The following is a 12,269-nucleotide window of genomic DNA, read 5'->3' on the forward strand; positions in this document are numbered from 1 at the left end:
TTAACATTAACAGCAACCACAAGAATCCCAATCATAACCGAGACTTGCAACTTTAAGAATCGTACAAAAGCCATGAGTATAAGATAAAAAGTAACAAATGGAATGTGTGTGTATGAGATAGATAAATAGAGAAAGAGAGAGAGAGATTAATCAGAGAGTAGCCTTATTAACATTCATCAGCATCAAAAGAGAACCGAAATTATAATTTCATTTTTAGTCCACCCACAACATTTTTTTAAGTAGCAAAAACATATTTTACTGTCTAAAATATTTTTTAAATACATATTTGGACAATAAGTGAAAAAATACGATAAACAAATTAATCACAACGTTTCTGTACCCCTATGGTAAGGTTCTTCAAGTGACGGTCTCCAAATTTCCTATATAATAACACCGTTACTGTCAAATTCATATTCAGTTGCAAGATCATACTCAGGTTTGTCTTCATCCATGATGTCTGAGTCATAATCCGTGGAAGTTGAGTCTTCATCCGTAGAATACCAGTCTTCATCACAATTCCAAGTGATTTTTACTAGAATCTTATCAGCAACTAGTTTTGATTCTTCTCCGGGGGTAAATTCAGCAGTGCCTATATAATGTAAACCATTACAAAATAGGAAGATGTTTACATAAAGCCGAGAGTCCAATGGCACAGCTATACGTGATTTGGACAAGGGAATCAGACCATTGTATTCCACTTGTACTGTGCTATCACTATTCTGGGAAAAGAGATAGCTTGTACATGCGTGATGGTCAAATTTGCTGTTTGTAGCCATTATAACACCGTAGACATTTGTTGTAGCAATAGAAGGGATATTTAGCAACCTCACCTTTACATTGGCTACAGTGGCACTGAGGAAACAACCAAATAGAATAGATATATTTCCCATGTAGCCATCTTTTGATTTCATACCCGATTTCAGCAACCAATCCCTACCCTCTGGAGAACGGACAGATACCTTCCTAGAGCCCTCGTGTATACCAAGATCAAACTTCAGATCAAGGTCTGTAAAGGAGCAGATTGGTCCTATGTTCCTTATAGGAAGCTGATCCCCGTATTCAATTGATGGCTTACTTGAGTCCACCTTAGTTTCATAATATAAGCGATAAAAGATGTCGTCAGTCTTCATAGAGATTGAACCAATCTGATCTTCGGCCTCCATTGGAGAACTGCCCAAGTATGTCATTGAATATACCTCCAATATAGGGATCCCAACCAATTCCTTAAAACATAAAAAAAATTCAGCCAATGAGATGTGTATGTATCAATCTTAAAGGCAATAAAAAAACACAAGATACACAACTTTACTGATTTCTTGCATATAAAGATAATTATGTATAACACAAACTTAAACCAGCATAGATGGAAATTTATGAGCCAGTGATATGCATGTGTAACAATTAAAACAGAAAACTTATTTCATAATAAGAAAAACGATGGATAACCACAACAACAGTAAAAAAGAATGATGAACAAACCCTAATTAGAGATCATGTTCAGGGGAGATATGAACGAGGATGAAATATCTTAAAAACAAAGAACTTAGTCAAGAGAGAAGACCTTGCAAGGATAGTTTTGGACGATTGAATGATCATCAGAAACCTGTACGGTCGCCTCGTACGATTTGTTACCCATGTCGACAAACGGGGGCGCTGCTGTATATGGATGCTAGGGATGTGGAGCTGAGGTGGGCTTTTATAATATTCTGTATTTTTTAGACAACGCGCTTCTAATTAGCGGAAACCAATTTATATTCCAAAAACTTGTGTTTTAGGTTACAAATTTATAATATGGACTTTAATTTCTATTTCTGTTTGTACTAGTTTAAACCCTTGTACTAGTTTAAACCCGTGCGATGCACGGGTTCCTGTTAATATTTAAATTTTTTATTTATCTCGTCATATTATAATTTTAAATGATTTAATATAAATATATAATAATAATAATAATAAAATTATAAAAAAATATTAGGATAACATGTGGTCGTAGTTTAATAGAATAATTATACTATATCTAGTAGTTTAACAATTTAATAGTTCAGTCAATATATAACACTTTTTTTAATAATAGGATAAGTTGTGATTGTAGTTTAGTAGGATAAGTAGACTATGTCTCTAATAGTTTAATATCAATTAAAATTAGAATTGATTGACCAAATAAATAGATAAGGGTAGATAAGTAATTTCAGCAAGTACCGACCGACCGACTAAGTACCGACCGGCCGACTACCAAACTCTTAATGTTTCGTGTATTATAATATAGTATATAGATATTGTAGATAGTATATATAGATTAATAGATAGATAATCATTGTATATTACAAAGACTTGTCCATAATACTTTTAGAGAAATATTTATTTTATTTGGAGAAAATAAAAAAGATAACATATTTTACTTAAAAAAGGTATGGGTTAAGTCTAAAATATTTGTATATTTGTAGAGAAAGAGTTGTTTTAGTTGGTGAAGATAAAAAAAATAACGTATTTTACTAATAAAGATAATTGGTTATATATTAATTAAGTAAGGACAATTGAGGAAAATATTGAATTTTTTTAAGGAAAGATAATTATGTAATTGAAGGAAGTATCGTACCAACCAAACTTTTAATATTTGGTGTATTATATAATTGTATAGTAAAGCTAGTTATACTTTAGTGCTCCGGTCCGTAGCACTGTATTTTTTACATATTTTTTTTTTGCTAAAATCTTTACATACTTTTTACTCATGCTTAGCACAAATTTTGAGGTGACTATAAAATATAGTTCTATAATCTATTTTTATGATTTTCTTTTTCTGTATAAAAGTTTAAACATTATATTTTTATTTAAAAAAGTAAATATAAAATTATTTATGAAATAATATTTTACGGGAGACTTAAAATGTGTGCCGATTCCCCGTCCTCCAATGTAGACTACCCAGCGGGACTGGGGGAGTATAAATTAGTGGGTTAGAGCATCTACAACGGGCGTTAGCTAAAATGATTGGCTAAAATAAATAAAATAATGATAATATAAAATTTGCTGAACCGGTAAGCTGATTTATTTCTGTAGAGTTGGCTATAATGATTGACTATTTTTTTTAAAAAAGTATGTTTCTATTATTTCAGTTATTATAAATAGAATATCTTATTTTATTATGGTAATAGATGATGTGCAATTTTACTACATGTGTATATAGTTTCGACAAATATAGCCAATATAGATAGGTTTGCTAAAATTATAGCTAATGGAAAGAACCATTGGAGTGGACAATTTTTTACATAATATCTATAATAATTATTTTTGGTATGTTTGATACATTTTTATCTAAAGGTCCTTATCCATTGGAGATACTCTTACAATGGCTTATTATAGTTTAGTATAGATCAGCGGGTTACAATCGCTTATTATAGATTAGTATAGATAGTGGGTAACAATAATAATTTGACATAAGATCAAACGAAGAGACTAACCTTATTCTTCTATAGTCATCGTAAAGTTTTGAGCCCTCTGTACAAAGGGGAAGGTAAACTGCACTATAAGAATTCCTATTTATACCAACAAAAAGTGTTAACAGAAACAAATCAATCGGTAATTTACCAACAGATTGTCAACGGAAGTCAAAAGTTTAAAAAATTTACGGAATAACAACTGATGCATAATGGATTATTGATAATTATATACTAATGAAAATATTCGTTGCGCCAAAAGGTTTAGGGGTAAATAGGTTTTTGTAAATAATTATCTAAATGGTTATCCAAGTATATGCATTTATCTTATTATTTGGGTTTAAAATTTGACACGGCTTTACGATTTGAGACGGATTGTCTAGTTTAGCATCTTAATAACTAGATAATTCTGTATATATCCGAATTTTTTGTGTGAGGGCGGGCAGGGGTGTGGGTGTTAAAATTACCATTGTTTGAGTTTGAATGGAAACATGAGGTAATTGTAAAAGTAACTTTGATGCGTTTTCTTGTGTGGATTATTTAAGAAGCCTAATTTGTTTCCAAATAAATGTTTTAATTTACAATTACATTCAGTATATGTTTGTGGCCTTCCTATTGTTTGATCTAATTTTAAGCGGGTTTATGTATACTTCTACTTCCTCTACCCATTGTCGGCCTAGATGACAAAAGCCGTAACAAGTAAGAACCCTCAATCTTTACCAAGAGAAATCACCAACAGAGGTAGTCTTAATTGATGTCATGAAAATTGACATGTGTCTTGATTTTGAAGAAATCAAATTGGATGAGAAACTCGAGCCAATTGAATAAAACTGAAAACTAGTTTTAGAGAAATTTTAAATTTTTTATTTTGAAGATTCAATTTATTATATCTTTTGTAAGTAAGGCATGCTCTTGAATATTAGATTCACTTGTATTTTTTTTATAATAATATTTTTATTAGGATAAAGTGAATTTGTAACTCTTATCCCCACTTTGAATTACTTTATGTAATAAAATGCCGATTATAAGGATCGATTTTGTTATCTTTTGTTTAATTATTATATTCAAGTCTGTGAATAGATATAATTATACCAGCAGATTGCCATTAGAAGTTTGACTCAATATTTTCTTGGGGGAGCGTGATTACCAATGATTATTCTGTTAGGACTTCGTTACTACAGCACCAAACATAATAAAGGAAATTTTGTGAGTCTATAGTTGTTAAAAACATCAACAGAATATTTTGTTACTAAGTTGATTGCAGTATGCTTATTTCTATAACAAAAATTATATTATTAATCTGTTGATATTCCGTTGGTAAGTCTAGTAACAGACAATAAAATTGGTTGGGAAGATGCTTCCCAACGATGTTTACTCCGACCGACTATTTCGGTAGTCTTTCCGTTGGCGCGTTGTTTTACCAGCGGATTTTCTTAACATGCCAACAAAATTTTCTGTTGGTATATTCAGTTTTCTTGTAGTGTTGAGGATGATTTGAATACAAATGTTGGGTTTTGTGCTATTCCCAGCCTAACACAGAAGGGCTCCATAAATGCTGGAATAAATATTCTGGAAAAAATTGCAGTACCTCCCTCTGTAGCCTCAGTAGTGCATGGAAGTGTTAATTTGTGTCATTATATGAGATCAAACTTCAAAAACAGGTCCTGCAAGGATTACGAGAAATTTCCAAGAGAGCTCAGAGGGATTCAGGCAAGCTGAGAATCTCTGGAGAAATCAAAATTGTTTCCGATCATCTACCATTTTGCTGAAAACTTTCGAAATATCGATCCCTTTGCGAACTGTGATTGTCGAGTTCTCTGAAATGGCATCTGCAGTTTGCAGGAGGGATACTGCTGGGAGAGCTAGAAGAATGGCAATATAAAGAAAAAAGCACAACAAAAGTTCATACAACTTCATACAACTTGAGGGTAGAATACCAACAAAAGTTCTTAACTGCAACTCTGCAAGAACCAAGAGGCATGCCGCCTGTCATTTACTTTGATCCATAAATTTTTAAGCTTTTCGTAGTCAATGCTTTTAATAAACTTGAATTCATGCATTTTAAATATTTTAAGGAAAAAGGAAAAATGTAAGTCATCTACACTCACATCTGCGAGTTAATCAAAGGAAAAATGCTAAGATTGTTGATCCTGTTGCAATAATCTTAAACTTAGTTGTTATTAATTATTTGTTTTGTTTAGTCACTTCTATATCTTTAGGTGTTTAAATTCAAGTAAGATGTATGTTTTTTTTTTTTATCAGTAATGAAATAAAAGATAATACAATGTAGTCCTAGAGAGCATTTTGATCTTGTACATATCAACTTCCCATCATATTTATTCTGAAGTCATCATTCTAGTCTTTATTTTCAATATGGTATCAGAGCCACCGATCTTTGGTGAGCTTGGTTTGCAACGGTGGTGAAGCCACTGCTAGTGTACGTTTGAATTATGACGGGTGGCTGTGCTGCAGAAAAGACAACTACTGCAGGCAGTGGCAGGATGGTGGGAAAGCTATATGTGTAGTATGGGATGCATGTGTAGTACGGGGTTGCCGAGAAATATAAGTCGTGCCAAATGGGCAAACAAGAAATGCCATACGGACAAAGAAGCAAAGTGCCAGACTAATCATAGCCACACAGGCTCAGTTGATACGGGCTCAGGGATATACCTATACGGGCTCAGATTATTAGCCATAAGGGCTCAGTCGGGCTCAGTTGAATAGCCATACGGGCTCAGTGGAATAGCTATACGGGCTCAGATTATTAGCCATAAGGGCTCAGTCGAATAAGTTATACGGGCTGGAAGGATTACATGAGACATGTTTAAGATTAGGGGGTGATTGTTGGAATAATCTTAAACTTAGTTATTAATTATTTGTTTTGTTTAGTTATTTATTTGTATGAAGTTTGTTTTTATTCCTGCATAGTCGTGAGTGTTCCTGTATGCCTAGAAAGTAGCTGTTGATCAGGTCATGGGGTGATGGAGTAGAAGCAGGAGTAGTTCCTTGGCTTTAGGTGCCACTTCTATAGCTTTAGGTGTTTAAATTCAAGCAAGATGTATGTTTTTTTTATCAGTAGTGAAATAAAAGATAAGACAATATAGTCCTAGAAAGCATTTTGGCCTTGTACCTATCAACTTCCCATCATATTTATTCTGAAGTCATCATTCTAGTCTTTATTTTCAACAGGTCCATCTATATATACAGTATGGGAGTAGACTGTTGTAGGATGTAAAATTGCAAATTCACTTTTGCTAGAGCCCCAAATTGCAACAGGCAGTTGATGTATATTTGATAATTTGTAATTAAATTGATTTCAAAATAAAACCAAGCACGTCCGGGAACGACTGCAAGCCAATTCTATTGGAATCTAAGACACTGTAACATCTATCATCATCCTTGCCCTATGACAACGAATGACATTCTGAATTGTGCATGCTGCCTCCATCCTTACATCACAGTCATCCACTTCAAGGAGTTTACAAAGAGCATCCATCAGGCTGTACATGTCCAAGTCCTGTTAATTCGAGTTATAATATGTGGTAGTTAGGAGCACAGCTAATGAAATACAGTTAAGATTCAAATCTAACGACTATTCATATAAGAAGTCATCATGAATAAAGGAAAAATAAAAATTCAAACAAACTCCTTAATTAATATTAAAACCAACTTTTATGGATATCCCGCCTTCAGCAGCCATGTTCGAAATAATGTGACAAACTTCCTTCTGAAACTTCTTAGGCTTGCCCCATATCTTCTTCAATCCAAGGAATTGCAGAGAACTATTCAAGGTCTGGAAGAATGAAGTTCATTAGACACAATAAGGAAGAGCACTCATTAACATGCATGTAATGTAAGGAACACCTTTGAATCATCTTTGAAGCAATAGATTAGTAATAACACTCTTCACCAAAGAAGAACCAACAGGCTTTAGCCCAGCGATTATCCTTCCTCAACTCAAGGTGTCCCTCATTACTGTGTTCGTGATAATTTCATTTACTAACGGATACGTCACCAGCCTCATCTCATTAAAGTTCAGTATGTTCAACTATAAGGATATTTAAGATCTTGTCCTTCTGGGAGAAGCACAAGATTCATGAGCTTGATCCTTATCATCAAAAGGCTCAAACCGTGTCTCTAACAGAAGAATCTTATTAAAATTTAAATTCACACAATCTTCCAAAACTTGGCTGGATATAACAAGATCTATGTTTATCCTCTAGTAACATTAGATAACAGTTTGTGAAACTATTAGAAAATCCAAACCAGCCCTCCATCTTTTAAAAACTTCACAACGCAGGCCTCAAATGTACTAGTTCTCGTTGAACAGTCCTATATATATAGTTTCTGGGTTTGCTGGTAAAATGTTCCTTATATATTAAACTTTAAATTTAATGCTCCAAAGCTTTTGTTAAATGTTCTTTTAAAAAAGTTCATGGTTTCTAGAGGATATATAACATATGAGCATACCTTGCTAGAATTTCCCGATTTCACAATATATGCAGCAACTCTAAGTGCAGAAAAGGAGACCATATCATTATGGTGCCTGAAACATCACACCAGAATATCACAGTTAAATATCAGGTATCGACTAAATATTAGAGGATAGATACATCCACAAAAAAAAGGGAGACCATATCCACTTACGAGATAAAGTAAATTATATTGTTTAAGATATTTCCTTCATTTACCCACTGGTCAGCTGCAATATACTGAAGTGTATAGCATGCTCTCACTATACAGCGAAGATTAGGTGATTCCCTAATTTTGAGTATCGCGTCCAAAATAGTTACAACTGCAGCTACCTGCCAACAATTGAATTGTCAGAAATACATAAATAATTGTATCATACAACTTGTATGTGCTGTATGGGAAAAGGGAGTTAAACAGTGGACAAACTAAATAACCTTGTCATTTGGAACTTGCACTCGACGAACAACTACTACCACCAGAAACTTGGCCAAGTTCTGGATCCTCTTAAGAGAAGGAAAATTTGGTTCAATGACTGCAAGCGCACCTTCTAAAGCGCCATTTTCAATAATAAAACTTGTATAATCGGCAGAAAAATAGGCTAAGCGCGTCAGTGCTCTCAAAACCTAAATTGATATACACAGTGTATATATATGGTTAGGTATTCATTCATTCATGATAATCAAAATTAGTAAAATGATTGGCCGAGTAAAGATTACGGGAATGGATATTGTATCACGGTCATCAAACATGAACGTCACAAGGACTTCAGTTGCCTTTTCTTTAAAACAAACATCGCATTCATCAAAATTTGCAAATCCTAAAATGCATGCAGCCGATCCCTGAAAAAAGTCCAAAACAGTTTTAGAGACAAACCCAAAAATTAAAAAGAATCTTATTAACGTATGGATTGTACAAAATGCATTCATGACGACATCAAACATACCTTGGTGAATTCGTTGACGTTATCCTCTACCAGGATTTCAACAAGGCGTTCAAAAACCAAAGGTTTTAAATGGACAGCTAGTTTTGAGTCTGCCAAATGTTCAGCAACATATCATTATAATTCAAACAAATTATCAAACTAAATAGTAGGAACGAAAAATAGCAGTCTTTTACCTCTAATAATCATTTCTTTAATTTCTTTTGTAGCATCATCAATTAATATGGGGGACTCCACCAAATTTTTAACATGACAGTCAAGAATTTTTCTCTGGAATTTAGAACAACAACAAACATATATAAGAAATCCTATCAAACAATAACAGTCTTTCACTAAATAAAATTATACATAACGTGAAATAATAAGGAAAAGTTTAATGCTAACAAAATCTAAAGATAATAACGATCAATTATTAATCGAAATACAATCAAAAGTTGAAAATGACTAGTATAAAATATAAAATATGTATGTATTTAGTTACAACAATACACCTTGGTGGAGGAGATTGCCGGACATGAACTTACATACCTTTCTTTCAAAATTGAGCATTAGATAAATTTCGTCATGCCACGAAGTTGACACATTTTCTCTATATTTTATTAGCATCTTCAATTCGTCTTCTGGTTCGCAATCAAAAAGGCTTTCGATTACATGATTATGGCAAAGAGACATAGCTTCACCCTAATAAACAACAACAAAGTACAATTAAAATAGCAATTTGAAATCAATTAATATGAATTTATATAATTCTAAAAATAGTTAATCCAGTGGACATGAAATTGAAAAGTTATCAGCTTACCGTCAACTAGAGCAGAAGAGTTTATAAAAAAAAAATAGATAATCAGAAAAACTTTAACAAAGCAAGTGAAGAAAAAAACCTAAAAATAAACATATATATATTTTTTGACTAAAATGGTCTCGGGTGAAGCCAGAGTCGAACCCAACTGCCGTACGATTATCCTCTTAACACTTGAGCCATCCAATTGTGCCCCGTATACATGATTAAAAACATAGAAAGGGCATATATAGATATATAGTAGTTGAAGAATACCCCGTGGGGGACGACCAAAACAGAAACAGAAGTACTCTTCATCACATCAGTAACATCATGGGCGACAGTCTTTTCCTCATCAGGCACGAAGCTACGGCGGCGGCGGAGACAGGGACATGTTTTGATCCTCACGTCACCGACTTTCTGTACCATGTTTACACAGATGATGTTTAATTATATTACCCGAAAATTATGATGGATTATTGGATTGGATCGGAGAGGAACAGATAGATATTTATAGATAATATTGGAGGCGCGAGCAAGGGAATTAAGGATGGGCCTAACATTAGAAAGGATGATTGTTTAGAATAGAAATCTTTCCATGTTTTTAATATTAAATCCCTTGTCTCAATAATTTTATTACTTTTAATTTTAATTTAACTCGATTTAATATTATATTAATTTTATCCCTAATATTAAATATATTTTATTCTCCTCCTTCCATGTTATTATATCACCCAGAATTTATATTTCGATTTTAATTTTGTAATAGGCCGATTCAATGATATTATTTTTTTGTTTGATCAATTGTATTTATTATTTTAATTTATAAGCCCGAGATCCATTATACTATTTCGAAAAAATATCACTACTTATATTAAGGATGGGCCTAACATTAGAAAGCGATGGGAAACGACCAGACTAACTTTTCCTTATTTTGTTTATGATTGTTTAGAATCGAAATCTTTCGATGTTTTTAATATTAACTCCCGTGTCTCAATAGTTTAATTACTTTTAATTTTAATTTAACTCGATTTAATTTTAAAAATAAATATTAATATTTTAGAGTTTAATAAATATTAAAAATAATTGGTGTTGGTAGGAATCGAACCTATGCCAACTATTAACAAATTACACACATCAACCACTTGAGCTAGCAATTAAAATAGTCGATCTAATGTATATGTAATTTATATAAAACAAAATATGGATAATAATTAATAATTATGATATTCGTGTAAATTATTCTCCATATAATTTGAATTTTAATCATAATATATTCATATTGTTTAGATAATATATATATATATTAAATTATCGAAAGCAGAGTGTTTTAAAGTTAATATAATAGGTGAGTTATTTAGAAATGTAGTAATGATTTTGAAAATGTATCAAATATTGTGTTGGTACACTGGTTGTAGATGTGACACTAAGTCATTCACTCCATGAGGTCATGGGTTCAACTCCAACTCAATGCATTTTTTTACATTAATATGGTTAAAGGGCATATAAGTAATTTACTAAATAGGCTCAAAACCCATTTTCACATATAATAGATATCATAGATTTTATCCCTATTATTAAATATATTTTATTTTCCTTCCATGTCATTATATCAACCCAAAATTTATATTTCGATTTTAATTTTGTAATAGGCCGATTCAATGGTATTATTTGTTTGTCGGGTCAATTGTATTTATTATTTTAATTTATAAGCCCGAGATCCATTATACTATTTCGAAAAAATATCACTACCTATATTTAGTTTTCTTTGAATTTTATTTAGTCCGGATCCATATTATAATGTTTTTTAGTCGAGATTAATCGTATAATATTATTTCGCTTTATTAAGAGATATCATTATACTCAACCACAAATTATATTTTTACCTTTATTTCATTTTCACCTTTTTCAATAATATTATATTTTTTAAGCCCGAGAGAATAATATATTTTATTTTATTGGATATCGACTGAAGTAAAACTTATTAGTACTTTTATCAACTGGAGTTGAAAAAATATAAAATGGCAGATAAACAAAACATGTGACTCAAAATAATCAAATAAAAGAATATTAGAAGATTTTACATACATGTGTATTATAGGTTTAGAATTTATGCTCGGTAGATATTCCAACGTCTCGGTTATGCCCCATCCATTTTATATATCTAGGGCATTTAGCTCTGTCCAAATGAAAACAAATCCAAATCAAATCCATATAGGGAGCAATTTTTTTATTGTTTATGATGTAAACATATGTATTATAGATAAGATATTTTTTTTAATTAATGAAAAGTATTCGGAGGCGTATGGTTGAGAAAATTGTGCTTTCTTTCATGAGTGACTTGATTATTGTTATCGATTTTACAAATGCTAATGCAAGTGCATGTATCGAACAAGTAGTATAATAATTCATTCTTACGAGGACTAATTTAAGTTGTTAAATATTAGACACTATTTTTCTCCTAATTCAAGTTAAATGACTATGATTCAAATATTATGTGTTATATCATAATATCATCATCGGTATTGTATCGGATCTTTAAAAAAGTGGGTCGGATCACCGCCACAGAGGTGGATGGATGAGCACCGGAGAACATGTCTCCGGAGCATAGGGCGCTCTCTTTATGGAGGAAGCTTACGACTAGGGCGCTAAC

General features: G+C 32.1%; 2 protein-coding genes across 2 annotated transcripts; both read right to left on the bottom strand.

Moving 5' to 3' along the window:
* Positions 1 to 200: 200 nt before the first annotated feature.
* Positions 201 to 1,688, bottom strand: LOC141663662 (uncharacterized). The gene is made up of 2 exons (XM_074469451.1): positions 1,562 to 1,688; positions 201 to 1,223 (listed from the first exon to the last, which is right to left on the bottom strand). Exons 1-2 carry the CDS (start codon positions 1,634 to 1,636, stop codon positions 381 to 383), a joined length of 918 nt encoding a protein of 305 aa, XP_074325552.1. The 5' UTR covers positions 1,637 to 1,688; the 3' UTR covers positions 201 to 380.
* A 4,913-nt stretch (positions 1,689 to 6,601) lies between these two features.
* On the bottom strand, positions 6,602 to 10,180 carry LOC141668021 (uncharacterized). Its single transcript, XM_074474694.1, has 10 exons — positions 9,893 to 10,180; positions 9,370 to 9,522; positions 9,018 to 9,111; positions 8,845 to 8,933; positions 8,618 to 8,740; positions 8,336 to 8,524; positions 8,076 to 8,233; positions 7,899 to 7,974; positions 7,099 to 7,221; positions 6,602 to 6,945 (listed from the first exon to the last, which is right to left on the bottom strand). The coding sequence occupies exons 1-10, from the start codon at positions 10,043 to 10,045 to the stop codon at positions 6,799 to 6,801; spliced, it is 1,305 nt and encodes a 434-aa protein (XP_074330795.1). The 5' UTR covers positions 10,046 to 10,180; the 3' UTR covers positions 6,602 to 6,798.
* Positions 10,181 to 12,269: the final 2,089 nt, after the last annotated feature.

This window comes from Apium graveolens, chromosome 6 (genome assembly GCF_009905375.1).
Source record: "Apium graveolens cultivar Ventura chromosome 6, ASM990537v1, whole genome shotgun sequence".
NCBI classification, from domain to species: domain Eukaryota; kingdom Viridiplantae; phylum Streptophyta; class Magnoliopsida; order Apiales; family Apiaceae; genus Apium; species Apium graveolens.

What these genes read in the sequence shown, in the direction of transcription:
- LOC141663662 (XM_074469451.1), bottom strand. Translation starts at nt 1,636, where the DNA reads ATGGGTAACAAATCGTACGAGGCGACCGTACAGGTTTCTGATGATCAT. An exon ending in TCCAAAACTATCCTTGCAAG is followed by an intron (nt 1,224 to 1,561) that starts GTCTTCTCTCTT and finishes TTATGTTTTAAG; the next exon opens with GAATTGGTTGGGATCCCTAT.
- LOC141668021 (XM_074474694.1), bottom strand. Translation starts at nt 10,045, where the DNA reads ATGGTACAGAAAGTCGGTGACGTGAGGATCAAAACATGTCCCTGTCTC. An exon ending in GTGATACAATATCCATTCCC is followed by an intron (nt 8,525 to 8,617) that starts GTAATCTTTACT and finishes ATATCAATTTAG; the next exon opens with GTTTTGAGAGCACTGACGCG. An exon ending in AATATAATTTACTTTATCTC is followed by an intron (nt 7,975 to 8,075) that starts GTAAGTGGATAT and finishes GTGATGTTTCAG; the next exon opens with GCACCATAATGATATGGTCT.